Source organism: Atheta coriaria, unplaced genomic scaffold (assembly GCF_025399875.1).
Source record: "Atheta coriaria isolate IRGN ID8LTWV9N9 unplaced genomic scaffold, Caltech_Dcor_3.1 hic_scaffold_3_pilon, whole genome shotgun sequence".
NCBI classification, from domain to species: domain Eukaryota; kingdom Metazoa; phylum Arthropoda; class Insecta; order Coleoptera; family Staphylinidae; genus Dalotia; species Dalotia coriaria.
Genome location: NW_027045445.1, coordinates 4,475,262 through 4,487,726, shown reverse-complemented (window position 1 = coordinate 4,487,726; position 12,465 = coordinate 4,475,262). Strand labels below are relative to the sequence as shown.

Sequence of the window (12,465 nt, the reverse complement as noted above, 5' to 3'; positions counted from 1 at the left end):
CAGCGGTTTACTGCAACAACGCATCTGCTTGCGCCGCGCCGACACTAAAAAAAGTCGCTATTTCCGGTGCGAAAATTTCCAACTTTATTTCTGTGGCTACACAGAAGACTTGCGCTTGATATTCCCCGTTTATTGGCCTCTTCCACATGCTCCGCGCGCATGGACATGACACACTCACTTATTGTACTATAAATAAATTGACCATTGTCTTTTTTCTCTTCGTGCACGACAGCGAATAGTAATTTGTAAGCCCTTTTCATGTCTACAATGAGTCGGCCGAAAACGTACATCGGAAATGCCAGGCCACGTAATCCAGCAATAACCTCACTCAAACCCAGGTGATCATCTTCTCAGGTAGTCAGAAATATCGAAGAATGAATAGTTCTTTCGAATCGCAAATCCGCATCGGACATCTGTTCACGATTTTCGGGCCTCGTTGGGCGTTCAGGTAGAAAAGTGCGATAAAAGCGCACACAACCCACACACCTGTTTTTGTTTTTGTTCGCAGTTTTCGACAAGAGACAAAAACGATTCTGGTCGCGACCTTCGCACTGTCATGCCAAAATCGTTCCAGACGCCGACGACTAATTCGTTTTTCTGTGAAATTAATACAATTAAATTCGTCGCTTCGACATTAATAATGCCATAAACGTATACAGACCGCGTGCGCGAGCTTTCTTTGTGTCATGATTTATTGTTATTCGCGCTTTATTGCCTCGGATATGCACTTTCCTCTTTGGGCAAGGCAATATCTATAAATAATCTGCGTGTTTCAGACCCGCAATTAATGTTTAAATGTTTAAATTTACCAAATTTAAAACTTGTCACTGTTTACAACCCTTCACAAATTTATATTTTGTGTTTATAGCCAATGAAAGTCTATTGTTTACGCAATGAGCGCCCGAAAACAATAAGCACATGCTCGCATTTCACGTTAATTGGCCTCACTCACAAGCGTAGCCGCTATTGTTTTACCATTAAAACCTAAAGGAGTTTTACCTGCGCCATTATTGCAACATAACATCACGATGTTACCATGCTACAAATCCATAAACTGTTTTAAAACACTTTTCTTTTACAAGCGACGGTTTTCTGAATAATTATGACGTTTTCGTAACGTCCGTTAGTTTAAAATGTCGACGTTCGAATCGAATAGGTTGGGTGATAGCGAAAAATATGCAATTTGCATGAACAGCTGCACAGTGTTGTGCAACGCACTCCTGCACGTGGCCGAGAGAAACACGATGACGTCGTCGGGCAATATTGATAACAGAAATTCAATTTACTACTTGAATTATTGCTGTTAAATTGCAAATTATATAAACTTTGCATTTCTTTTGTTGGTATTCAAAGAGAATTTTAATTAAAAGTGTGCAGTGTGTTGCAGATGTCAAATGTCATAATGTCAAGCATGTCAAACGACATAACCTTATCTAAAAACTATTTTTCTTTAAATATCGAGTTATTTTAGTATATGTGCTGTATACGAATCGATAAAATGCTAATACAACGTAAATTAACCAACATTTTTCGATCCCCTATTGTTCCCCATGGCTTTCCAGCCTGTATGAAATAAAAACGCACATAAAATATGTATCTGCGCGCATCGAGCACATGCGTAATGAAACGAAAGTAGGTAGGTCGATTTCATCAACGTCAAATGCCAGCCAAAGCCAGCCAGGCTCTTCATTACGACTGGAAAGTTAAGAAATTGCGTTAATTCGCATAATCGCACATTTTATATCGCGAATAAACTACAAAAAAATTACATTAAACAGGTTAACAGCCAAAAAAGTGGAGTAGCGAAAAATGTATCTTACGAAAATATTGTTGTTAATGCCAATGTTGAATCATTTCAATTACAAAACTGTTTATATTTACCGTTGGCTCGTTGGCAAGTTGAAATCCAACGCATCCAATCGTTTACTTATGAATAATAGGTACTTACAGTGTGTTTGTATTTGCTGTATTTATAAATATATCAGCGGTGTTGCAAGCAGAGTTATCATTTATCACACACGTAGAGTTCAAGCATCCAGGCAGATATTGTTTGTATGAAAATGTCTCAATCGCAGGATGATTATGTTGTAACATGCATTTTTTCTCTGCTAAATGCGTTCTAATTATGAAAATGTCACGGTCAAAGCAAAAGAAATACCTTGCATACTTACGTGACTCTTGGATCTTCTACATTTTTTAATTTCTACGTTAATATTTAAGTGCTGTAACGCTAATTGGATCATTATAGTATCTGTGCGTGGCGAATGTTGAACGCTATAAAACAAATCAGAATGTTGAATGAGCAACAAAGTGGAAGCGTTTGTTTGCCTCCGGTCGGAGAATTTGTCCTAATTTAAGCAGTAAATTGTAACAATTGGACCGTTATTGTGTACGATTTATTGAGAGAATTAGAAAAGAATTGCTCGAGTTAAACGAGTTTTATATGAGACGTTCGAAGAATACGTTTCTTTTTGAAATGGTTAAGTTTTCTGATGTGTTTTCATCCAGAGGGCGCTGTGCGTCGACGTTTCGACCGTTTGACAGTTGACATTGACTGCATAGGCTTTCTTTTCCCTTTTGTTTTGTTAGATGAGTGCGTCGGATGAAATTACAATCCACAAGAATCCAAGTGCCAGCAGTTATAAAACATCTAATTTCAATTTATTTGAAGGTAAGTCGTAGTTAGGTACTTCTACGCATAAAGATTATTAACCTAAATACTTGATTTATATTTTAATTTTATTTTGATGTGGTTTAACTTAACATAACCTCAAATTGTACATTAACGCTGATTCAGCGTATCGGCATATGAATTTACGAGGTATCCACGAAAGAATAACGCAGATTATCTTCGGCTGGCACACCACATGTGCACGCGACCAATGAAGCCGCTGCACGTCTGCTGTATCATAGCTTTTGTGTTTCTTGCATCGCATGCGAGGCGACATATGCACGCATGCAGATGTGCGCGCAAAAATCCGACGTCGCCGCGACGGAGAAATGACCGCCGGAGCCCACAGTGTGAGCAAGTGTTAACAAACCTACATACATGCGCGAAAACACGCTCAAGGTCGGCCGGCAGCGATTTCAATGTCGGCCTGCGAGCTCGCTGCATGCTAAATAAACTGCAGTCAGTCGCAGTCTCGTGTTGGATTTCTTGTTAGATACCGCAATCGACATTCCCTCCCGCTTACTGATTGATACACAAGCATACAGAGTGTATTTATCAGTGGAAAAAATAGTTTTATCTATGTTTATATAATAAACATCCTGTAGTGCGGACGCAACGAATTAAATAGTCGATTTCTGCGCTAATCAATTAGACACATGTCGACGCTTGATTCACACACGAGTCATGTTCGATTAAGCGATTAGAACGGAATGCGCGCGCGCATTACGCACTGAAAGTACATCTAAAGTGGGTAATTCCCATCGGACATTTATGTATACACACACACAGAATATTCAAAGTGTTTATATTCTTATCAGCGGTCAATTTTGTCGGGATAATGGTAATCAATCGCCGCGAGTTGCGAGTGTGGCATACAATAATAAATAATATAATACAAAGCGTACATTCGCGGCCCGGCTGAGTATCGCCATAATTATACTAATTCGTAGAAGTGTGAAACGATAAGAACATTTCCGTTTCGCACTCGAGGCGAGTCAACTCGACTCGTGTTACCAACACGTCGCGCATTCAATTGTACTTTACACTCGCAACATAACCTAATCCCAATCGTTATATTTTGCAAATTGTGAAATATTGTTTTACTATTTGCGCACAATGCGAACGCCTACGTAGAGGTGTTTGATAAATAATCGCAGGATGCGCTGGCGTGCCGAAAAATGTTTGCGAAAGTGAAACGTCGCTGCGACTCGATGTGTTTATTATTCTAATTGATAAACAGTCGATTGTTGTTGTGGCGCTGCACCGACGTCGGAATAAACAAATTATGTTGTTGCGGTCGGTGATGATTATTTTCGTGCGTTCGCACTGCGCTGGCCCGCCGCCGTCGTCATCGACAGCAGGCAAAACATGTTTTTGTTTGGTTTTGCCAATTCGTGGGCCCACCTTCGATGAAATTATACAAATATAACCATAGAGAATATGCGAAATTTGACGATAGAAAATCATTTGATGCGCCATAGTTAATGACTTATTAACTGCATGGTATGTAGAACACGATGGCACGCATACGTTTATCGAATTTACGATTTACGAGTGTGTACGGAGGTAATCCGAAGCTGCAAATCGTATTTAATTACTTTATGCAGACGTGACCGCATACAGATATAGAGAAACGAAAATTAAATTTACTTTATTAGCGGCGTAACACGAGTTAATTAAACGACAGGCAACAAGCTGGTAATTAGAAGTGAAGTGCTTGCTAATACAGATTTTACAATGGCAGAAAGTTTCGTATGTTCGGACAAAAGAACACCGAACCAACAAAATTTTAAATGGATGAACACATTGCGGGAACCATGCCGAAGAAGACCGAATTAAAATAATTAGGCGCACATTAGCGGATTGTGAATTGAGGTTGTGTGTTGTGCGCTCCTCGCGAGAACGTGCGTGCACTGAACGGTGCATGACGGCGGACGTCATAGGCGAAGAAGCCGAAGTCAAACTCTGCTCGACTAATTAACGACCAGCTCTAGTTTACCAACGAATTCCGGTAAGTTATAAAATTATTTTTATTTCGCAACATTTCTCGCGTCTAACCTTAAAATATTTACACATACATAATCTCTGAATGAGTGACTATTGTGGAATGAGAACAAAAATCGACTGTGAATGGAATTCCCATTATTCATGCCTGCATACAGTGTGTATTTAGTGTAAGGCATGAGCAATTGAGTTCGACGACTCTTTAAACATTTACATCAAAACCGTATCAGAGCATGTACGACATCAATATATCTATCCGGAGGGACAGAGGGACTTAATAGGTACATGTGCAGGTTGTCCGCTATCGCGTGCGCAATTGACATTCCGACATTATCGATGGCCAATTAACGAATTATCCCATTATTATGCGTCCCTCTTCGCGTCCTGGCCGATAAGAGCATCGAGGAAGTGAACAAAAAAGGCTGAGCGCAACGACCTTGGGCGCGACCTTGAGTTGTCGCGCATGATGTGCACGTTTTATTTATGTATGTGCGCGCATTAATGATTTTATGAGCGTGCCGATTCGTACATTCTTACCCACTTCTCGCACGCCGTTGCAATGAATGCATTGCAATTGTGTTTTTGACGCTCACAATTGCGCATATATCGTGTGTACGACGCCACGCCGCTGGTTGTTGCTACCATAAACGCACCAGGCCACCAATCATGCTTCATTATCAGATTCGCTGCTCTCAAGTACGTTGCCTTCGATGCGCTCTTTTTGTGCCGGGGAAGGCTAACGCGGATTTTGCGATTTATAGCGTTTGATTTGACCTAGCAAATGTTTTAACTTGGGTTGTATGCTCATTCATCTAATGTCATGATGTAGAAGTGGAAAAATGTTTGTATCTCGAGAAAGTTCTCATGATGCTGCACATTTTACGGCATGGAATGACGTCTTTTCCTCAAAATTACGACGTCACAAAGTCTGAGATCACATCTTGTTTCTCCGAACAAGCCCCTATCTTCCCCGTAGTGTTTCGTAGACAATAATTGAATCGATAAAGTGGAACGCGCCAAGTCCGCGGAATTTTGCATTAAATTGAATTTCGGCGAATTATTGAATCACTACTCATTCATATTGTGGTTATTGCAATTCTCTCGTGTGCATCCCGAGGTACACCTACGCAGCGACGCCGGAAAGCCTGCCACCCACTCATCGAATGAAACGAAGCCGAACGAATCGGAATCAATGAAATTTGAAAGTGGCTACAATCAGTAGGCGATGTTTCAAACAGTAATATTTACTTATTTACTATCGTAGTATACGCGGCATATTAGTACTGCAATTGCATAACTGCAGCAACAGTTACAGTACCATTAGTGTGGGGGGACCGCCACGGAAAGTGAAACAGGAGCATAGGTTTCAAATAGTAAAAATTATCACAATTTTACTCAACTTTTAGGTAGGTATATTTCTATTGTTAGCTGGTAGGTTTAAAAGATTATATATTCAGGTATGTATTATGTACGGAGTTTTATAAATGCACAAAAGGTCCGAAATCTCTTACGCGGCCACTTTCTTACATGACTCATTCGGTGAACTACAGGTAAGACCTGGTTTCACAAAGTTCTAAGCCGTTCCGAGAATTTTCTACCAGCGTAAGAGTTTCTAGAAAAAAAAAAGATAAGCAGCTATATTGAAAGATAGTCGGCGTTTATCAAGAAACATCTGATCTGCGCGTGAAAATGGATCAGTGTAGTTAAAAACTAGACGAGACGTGCCCATCCCACTCTCCCGCATCGCAGACCGAAGAATATGAATATTGATCGTTCAATTATCAACGAAGCTCGAATTCGGCGAACAATCGCCGGCGTGGCCGCGCGTCGAAAGGCGCAAGATCGGGTGTGGTGTGTGTGTGTCGTCGCCGCCGACCGGCCGACCTCTCGCACCACGTCTCGCCGTTCGTATAAAGCGCGGCGGCATGGCACGCATCGTCGTAGATAAGCGCCGACCGCCGACGCAAGCGGTGGTAGTGGCGGCGGCGAGACTACTCCGACGGGGTTTTAGCGTTGCCATGCGACGACGCACAGCGCAGGTGGACGTGGACGTGTAGTGGACGCCGACTAGACAGATTTACACCGCCCGCAGCCCGAGGAGAGTGTGGATGGAGTGTGCGTGGTGCGGCCGGGAAGTCAGTCAGCTGGTAGTGGCCTGTGTGTGGCAGAGTACCAGAGTCCACGACGTCGCACGCACACGCTCGACGCTCTCGAACTTTCTCCGAGCTTTCGGATCCGCGCAGTGTGTTTGAATCATAATACATTCATATCATTAGTGTACAGTGCACATTATTGGACTTACATCGGATCATACACCATACCATATACCATATATTGTAGATTTCAACAACAAGAGTCAACACCTTGGTAACCAGATGGTTGGAAATTGGTACTTCTTGCAAATCGTAAGAAAACATGTGTTTAGTTAATAGATAGTTATTAGTTATTACCAAATATAGCTATAGGGTTTGCCAATACTAAAATACTACCTATTATTCATTTGTTTTATGATAATTACGATGCAAATTTTGTTGGGTGAGTGTCTGTGGATAACGTGCGGCTGGCGAAAAATGTGTCGCAATAATGTGTAACGCATGTTAACATTGTAAATTTGTAAATATCGATTTGGACACCATTATTTGCCACTCTCGTTATTGCCACACTAGAGAGTCAACCGCCTCGTCTGCCTGTACGTCCCACACGTCGGGGGAAATTACTGCCTGTTTACCTAGGATTAACATACAGTGTGTTTATAAACACTATAAAAACATCAAAATTATATGTTTTGCCTCACAGTATTTAGCAAATCTCTATTATTATTACAAAATATTCAGTTTAGGGTGTGTATGGTACACGTGTCAGTTGGTCTTCATTTTTAATAAGCAGAGTTTCCAAGAAAAGCAATATTATTGAGCGATTTTCCTGAAATTGCGTTTTCTGCGTTTTATTCCTATTTTTTCTACTTCCGCGCAATCACATTATCATGGCTGCAGTGCACACGCGCGCGTGCACATACAGAAGTGCGGAGACTGCGTCGTTCCGGATGCGCTTCATTTATTTCACGCGCCGCGCAATAGAATTCTCATTAGTTGCAACAAATTCGATCAACAACAACAAATTAATTACGAAAGGTTTGTAGGCGGATGTAATTGAATCAGTTGTTTCGGGGCGAAATGTGAAATTTCCAGCGTCTCAACTCCCGATGCATTATTTTTTAACGATTGAGTGCGTGTTGGATGTATATGAGTGAGTGTGGCTGTACAGCGCTATATGCTTGTGCTTCTGTTTGCATTCGAGCGAGCGCGGCACGTGCACGCTGGCGGTGTTGGTGAGCTCCGCGCGCGCGGCGTGGCCCTGGCCTTTCCCAACATCCCCGACGTCTAGACGCCCGCCAGCGCCGGGGCCCGCATCGGGGCCTCGCCCGACTGAATTATTTTATCGCCAGTGTTCGGTGTTTTATTCGCAAGCATACTCACACACGTACTGCACTCGTTATTCTTCGTTTGAGCCTTCAGACTACATCAAATCAATGTTGTAGGACTGAACAAGTAAAAATTTTATTACCCGCTTTTTAAAGTTTGTTACTAACGTGTAGAATGTTATTGTTGCAGATGGCGCTGTGTTGTTTTTCGCATGAAGTTTATTGCTCGACGAACAAGTTTGACTTTTTGTTCGCCCGCTCGACCTTGTCGAAAAGGGTAGGCGAACGCAGAGAGACTACAGACGGATCATGACGTCATCAGTTGAAAGTTTTCAACCGACACGATTGGGATTTGTGAGAGAGTAATTAAGCAATTTTGGTGGTGTAAGTGTATGTGATAAAAATAACGTCGGGGGCCTTGAAAATGAGGGAACACAGTCAATTCCATGCGATTTTGAAAAATGTTTGTAAACTTTGGTGGAATTGACTGGACTATATGTAGTAGATATTGGTGTGTGTGGTGCGTTGGCCGAAGCGAGACGGATGGCGGCCGGCGGCGACCGTCGCGGCCGTTAAGTTAGGTTAAGGACCCAGACGCGGCGGAATCCCCACCGCCGGCGGACTCGCCGCCGCGCCGCGCCTCGGATCGTTGCCTGTGCGGTCGGCAGCATTCGTTCGTCACGTCTCGTTTGTTTCGCGCGCGACGATTGGATCGCGATCGCCTTTTCGCCAGACGATGGGTACGCTGCCCCCACCAAGCGATACCGCCAGCGCCGCCGATGCCGGCATGACGGCCGGCTGCTCGCTCGTTCATTTTCAGTTCGCAACGTGCGGTCGGGTGGTGTAGTCGTGCTAAACTTGCTTTACATTTGCGCCGGTTTTACAACTCGCAACTTGTAAAAGTTTGAATTTTTGGTAAATTTACCTCAAGTGACTTGAAGATTAAATTTAAATTTAAAAAATAAATTAGCCGAATTAAATAATGATATAAACCAGTGGAATTCGATTTGGATCGTGGGTTTTTGGAACAGTTAAGGATACGAAGGAGGGAATGCCGAAGGAGTAAATTGTTGTAAATGTACTTGCGCTTGTACATACGTTATACGCGCACAGCACGAAATCGTAGACGTCAGCACCGGCACGCGGTGCCGACCGGTCGAAAACCTCTCCTCTGTCTGCGTGCGGCCGCGAATAATCGTGCGAACGCCGACACGCCACCTTCGATTCCCCGAAAGTCTCTCCGAGCAGCGGACAAGAAACAAAAATTGTTTGCTCGCGAAAAAATCGCGGCTGTGGTGTGTGCGGGGTTTGTGTGTGAGCGGTGTGGCAGCGAGCGAACATAATAAGTAATTTTGAAACTTTACTTTCGGTCGTTCGGCCCCCAACGTACCAACTCAACGACCTACTTCGACGAAATCGACTTGGCAGTAGGTGTTTGTTACTTACTCGTTGGTGGGCCTCGAGGCGCGAGTTATCGAGTCCGTTTCCGGTGCGAGATCACTTGTGGACATATCCGGGACGTCAATCCGAAAAATTATTCAAGCATTTTGAAAACGGGGAAAAAGGTGTACGCCACACAGCTGTTTGCCAGTTGTACATAGATACGCTGTGTGCTAGTTGCTGGTACTGCACGGCCTTGTGTCTAATTTGCTAATACGTGTTTGATTTTATTGCCAAATCGGCGCTGGCTTTGCGCGCTCACCGAGAAGAACCTTGGGGGTCCTTGAGCGAGGCCGCGCCGCTAGGTATAGTACATTGGGGGAAGCTGCTGTTGCTGCTGCTCAGTGCAACAAGACGGCACGCACGCTTTCTAATTCCGTCCCGAATTCTGCACACTGCGGGCCGTTGCGACGCGTGTTACTTCGGTATTTTGACTTCTTTTTGGCGTGGACCGCTCGTCCCCCCGAGTCAGGTACCTGAAGTAGCGCGCGTTGCGGTAGGCACCAAACATCTGCCGGATGCGAGCGCGCCGGCGAGAGGAATTCTTTCGCCTTGGCAACAAGCAACACACGACCAACAATCGGCAACCAACTACAACCGACGCAGTTGAAATTCTTCGAAATGCAGCGCAGCCGGCGCACGAAATTATTTTCGCAAATCTGTCACATGTCTATTGTACTTCATCAGGTGCTCTGGTAGGTTGGTTCCCGACACCTGTTGGAGTGCACTAATTATGTGGCTATGGCCATCTTACAATTAATTTTAAAAATTATAATAAACAACGGAATCATTTTTATTTGTCTTCATCATCAAGGTCACGATAACGAAAACGAAAATATATTGAAGCGATTGTGTAAATATTTATGTAAATTAATATTTTCATTATCACTATGCGCTCTGCACTATGGTTTTAATTACACTTGCATTATCGATAGGACCGAGGCTTCGTGGAAATTTTGTTATGTATTGAATAAAAACTTTTGCAACCTGACGTATCATCCAGTTGTATTTATTTATTACCTACGTGTATTGTTTTACAGCTTTGTCCCGGTAGCAACAATCAATGTTTAAAACGTCCTTCCCATCGTTATTTCCTGAGTTCCTAACCGGACCAGCAAAAAGTTGATATTATGTTACCTGTTCTCATCGCTAGATCACGCCAGGTGCTTATGTAGTACATAAGAACAGTGCAGCCATCTAGTGTTAGACAATGGAAGCAGATTCTATGAATGAAAAAGGTCCAACAAAAATAACGCCAGCATTTTCGTACGGTCTTTGCACACACCTGCATTCTTGTTTGTATTCTCCTCGTCGATGTACGTCGCACACCTACACAATTTGTTTGTGTGGCATTGTGTTGACTATATGTCTACCCAAGTGTCGTAATACGCTTCTTTGTGAGGGGCTGGCTGGTAGAATGCGGGCAGGTCAGTTTGCTCGCTCAACCCTTCTCAGAAGAACCACGTGATTACCAACTACCTGGAATCTGGATTTTCCCGATGCCAGTGTAGTCAGCGGACGCGCGCGACCTCAAATCAGTGGATTTGCTCACCACGCTGTGCATAATCAGCGAAATTCCGAAAATAAAACGCAATAAAAATAGCAATAACAAGCATGACCCAATGATTCTAACTGCGAGTGTATTCACAACGAAAACTGTTAATTAAATGTAAACATGTTGCCGCTCAACGCTGTCATATTCGTTCTAATTCTGCATGTTTGGTAAGTAAAAGTGAAAATATTGCAGTGCATACTAAACGTTATTCAATTGTTTTAGCTCCTTGTTAGACACAGCAACAGCCACGGATACAAAATTTGACTTTTTAATCTTCACTCAACACTGGCCCATTACTGTGTGCATGGAATGGGAGGAAAACAGACCGACGAATAATTGTACTCTACCTCCAAAAGAGAACCTCTGGACGATTCATGGCATATGGCCGACTAAAAAGGGCACTGAAGGCCCCAACTACTGCAACAAAACAGCTAAGTTTATTCCGAATGCCTTGGAACCTATTTTACCTGATTTGGAATTATACTGGATGAATATCGAGGCGAATACTCCGCTTTATTCACTCTGGAAACACGAATGGGTGAAACATGGCACTTGTGCAGCTCAACTCCCCGTCTTCAACTCCGAGGTGAAATATTTCCGCAAAGGTCTCGAATGGATCCAAGAGTATGGCATGAATATCATCCTCAGTAAGAGTGGAATTGAACCAAGGCAGGAGGGATACTTTGTTACCGACTTGTATAATTCGATTAAGAAAATTCTAAAAAAAGCAGCGTATATTGTTTGTGTTGTTGATAAGAAAACGAAGATCTCGCTGATCAGTGAGATACGGCTTTGTTTCGATAAGAATTTGACGCTGGTTGATTGTGAGATGGTGATGAATGATGGGTTTTATAGTGACGTTGGGGAGAAGATATTGACGAATTGTGATTCGAACAAGATGGTTATGTATTACGATGAGGTGCCTGCTTTTACAACCGAGAGTCGTAAGCGCACGAATTACTTAGACAAATTGTACAATACATATCAACTAATTCAGCAGCTCATTTGGGCGACAATCTAGTTCCAATTCTAGTCACAATTATAAATCAATTCTCTCCTTGCATAATATCTAAATGAATTTTATATAGTGGCTAATAATGCAGTTACACACATTGTTATTACATTGCTACTTGACTTATTAAGTATTAATTATCGATAATTCAATCTTCCAGTTGAATTCGTGTAAATAATATTAATAAATTTAATGAGATCTTACCTCGTCATCTTGTTCCACCTAGGATATTGAAGAAACATTGGTTATTTTATGTTTTAGTTCACTTGTGATACTGTTTCATTGTACTTATGATGCAGATTGTATTCATTAATGTTTATTTATGATATTGCGCCATTTGTGGTAATATTATGTTTCAATTT

The 12,465-nt window shown here is 42.5% G+C and overlaps 1 protein-coding gene and 2 long non-coding RNA genes across 3 annotated transcripts; 2 read left to right on the top strand and 1 right to left on the bottom strand.

Moving 5' to 3' along the window:
• Positions 1 to 6,618: 6,618 nt before the first annotated feature.
• On the top strand, positions 6,619 to 10,527 carry LOC135804082 (uncharacterized). Its single transcript, XR_010550968.1, has 2 exons — positions 6,619 to 7,080; positions 8,287 to 10,527. It is a non-coding gene; the product is annotated as an uncharacterized lncRNA (long non-coding RNA).
• LOC135804081 (uncharacterized) lies at positions 10,525 to 10,961 on the bottom strand. Its single transcript, XR_010550967.1, has 2 exons — positions 10,822 to 10,961; positions 10,525 to 10,759 (listed from the first exon to the last, which is right to left on the bottom strand). It is a non-coding gene; the product is annotated as an uncharacterized lncRNA (long non-coding RNA).
• RNaseX25 (Ribonuclease X25) lies at positions 10,859 to 12,306 on the top strand. The gene is made up of 2 exons (XM_065317835.1): positions 10,859 to 11,258; positions 11,314 to 12,306. Exons 1-2 carry the CDS (start codon positions 11,212 to 11,214, stop codon positions 12,110 to 12,112), a joined length of 846 nt encoding a protein of 281 aa, XP_065173907.1. The 5' UTR covers positions 10,859 to 11,211; the 3' UTR covers positions 12,113 to 12,306.
• Positions 12,307 to 12,465: the final 159 nt, after the last annotated feature.

Excerpts from the sequence above, each read along its gene's own strand:
- RNaseX25 (XM_065317835.1), top strand. The coding sequence starts at position 11,212 with ATGTTGCCGCTCAACGCTGTCATATTCGTTCTAATTCTGCATGTTTG. Across the intron at positions 11,259-11,313 it reads GTTCTAATTCTGCATGTTTG|CTCCTTGTTAGACACAGCAA; the intron begins GTAAGTAAAAGT and ends CAATTGTTTTAG.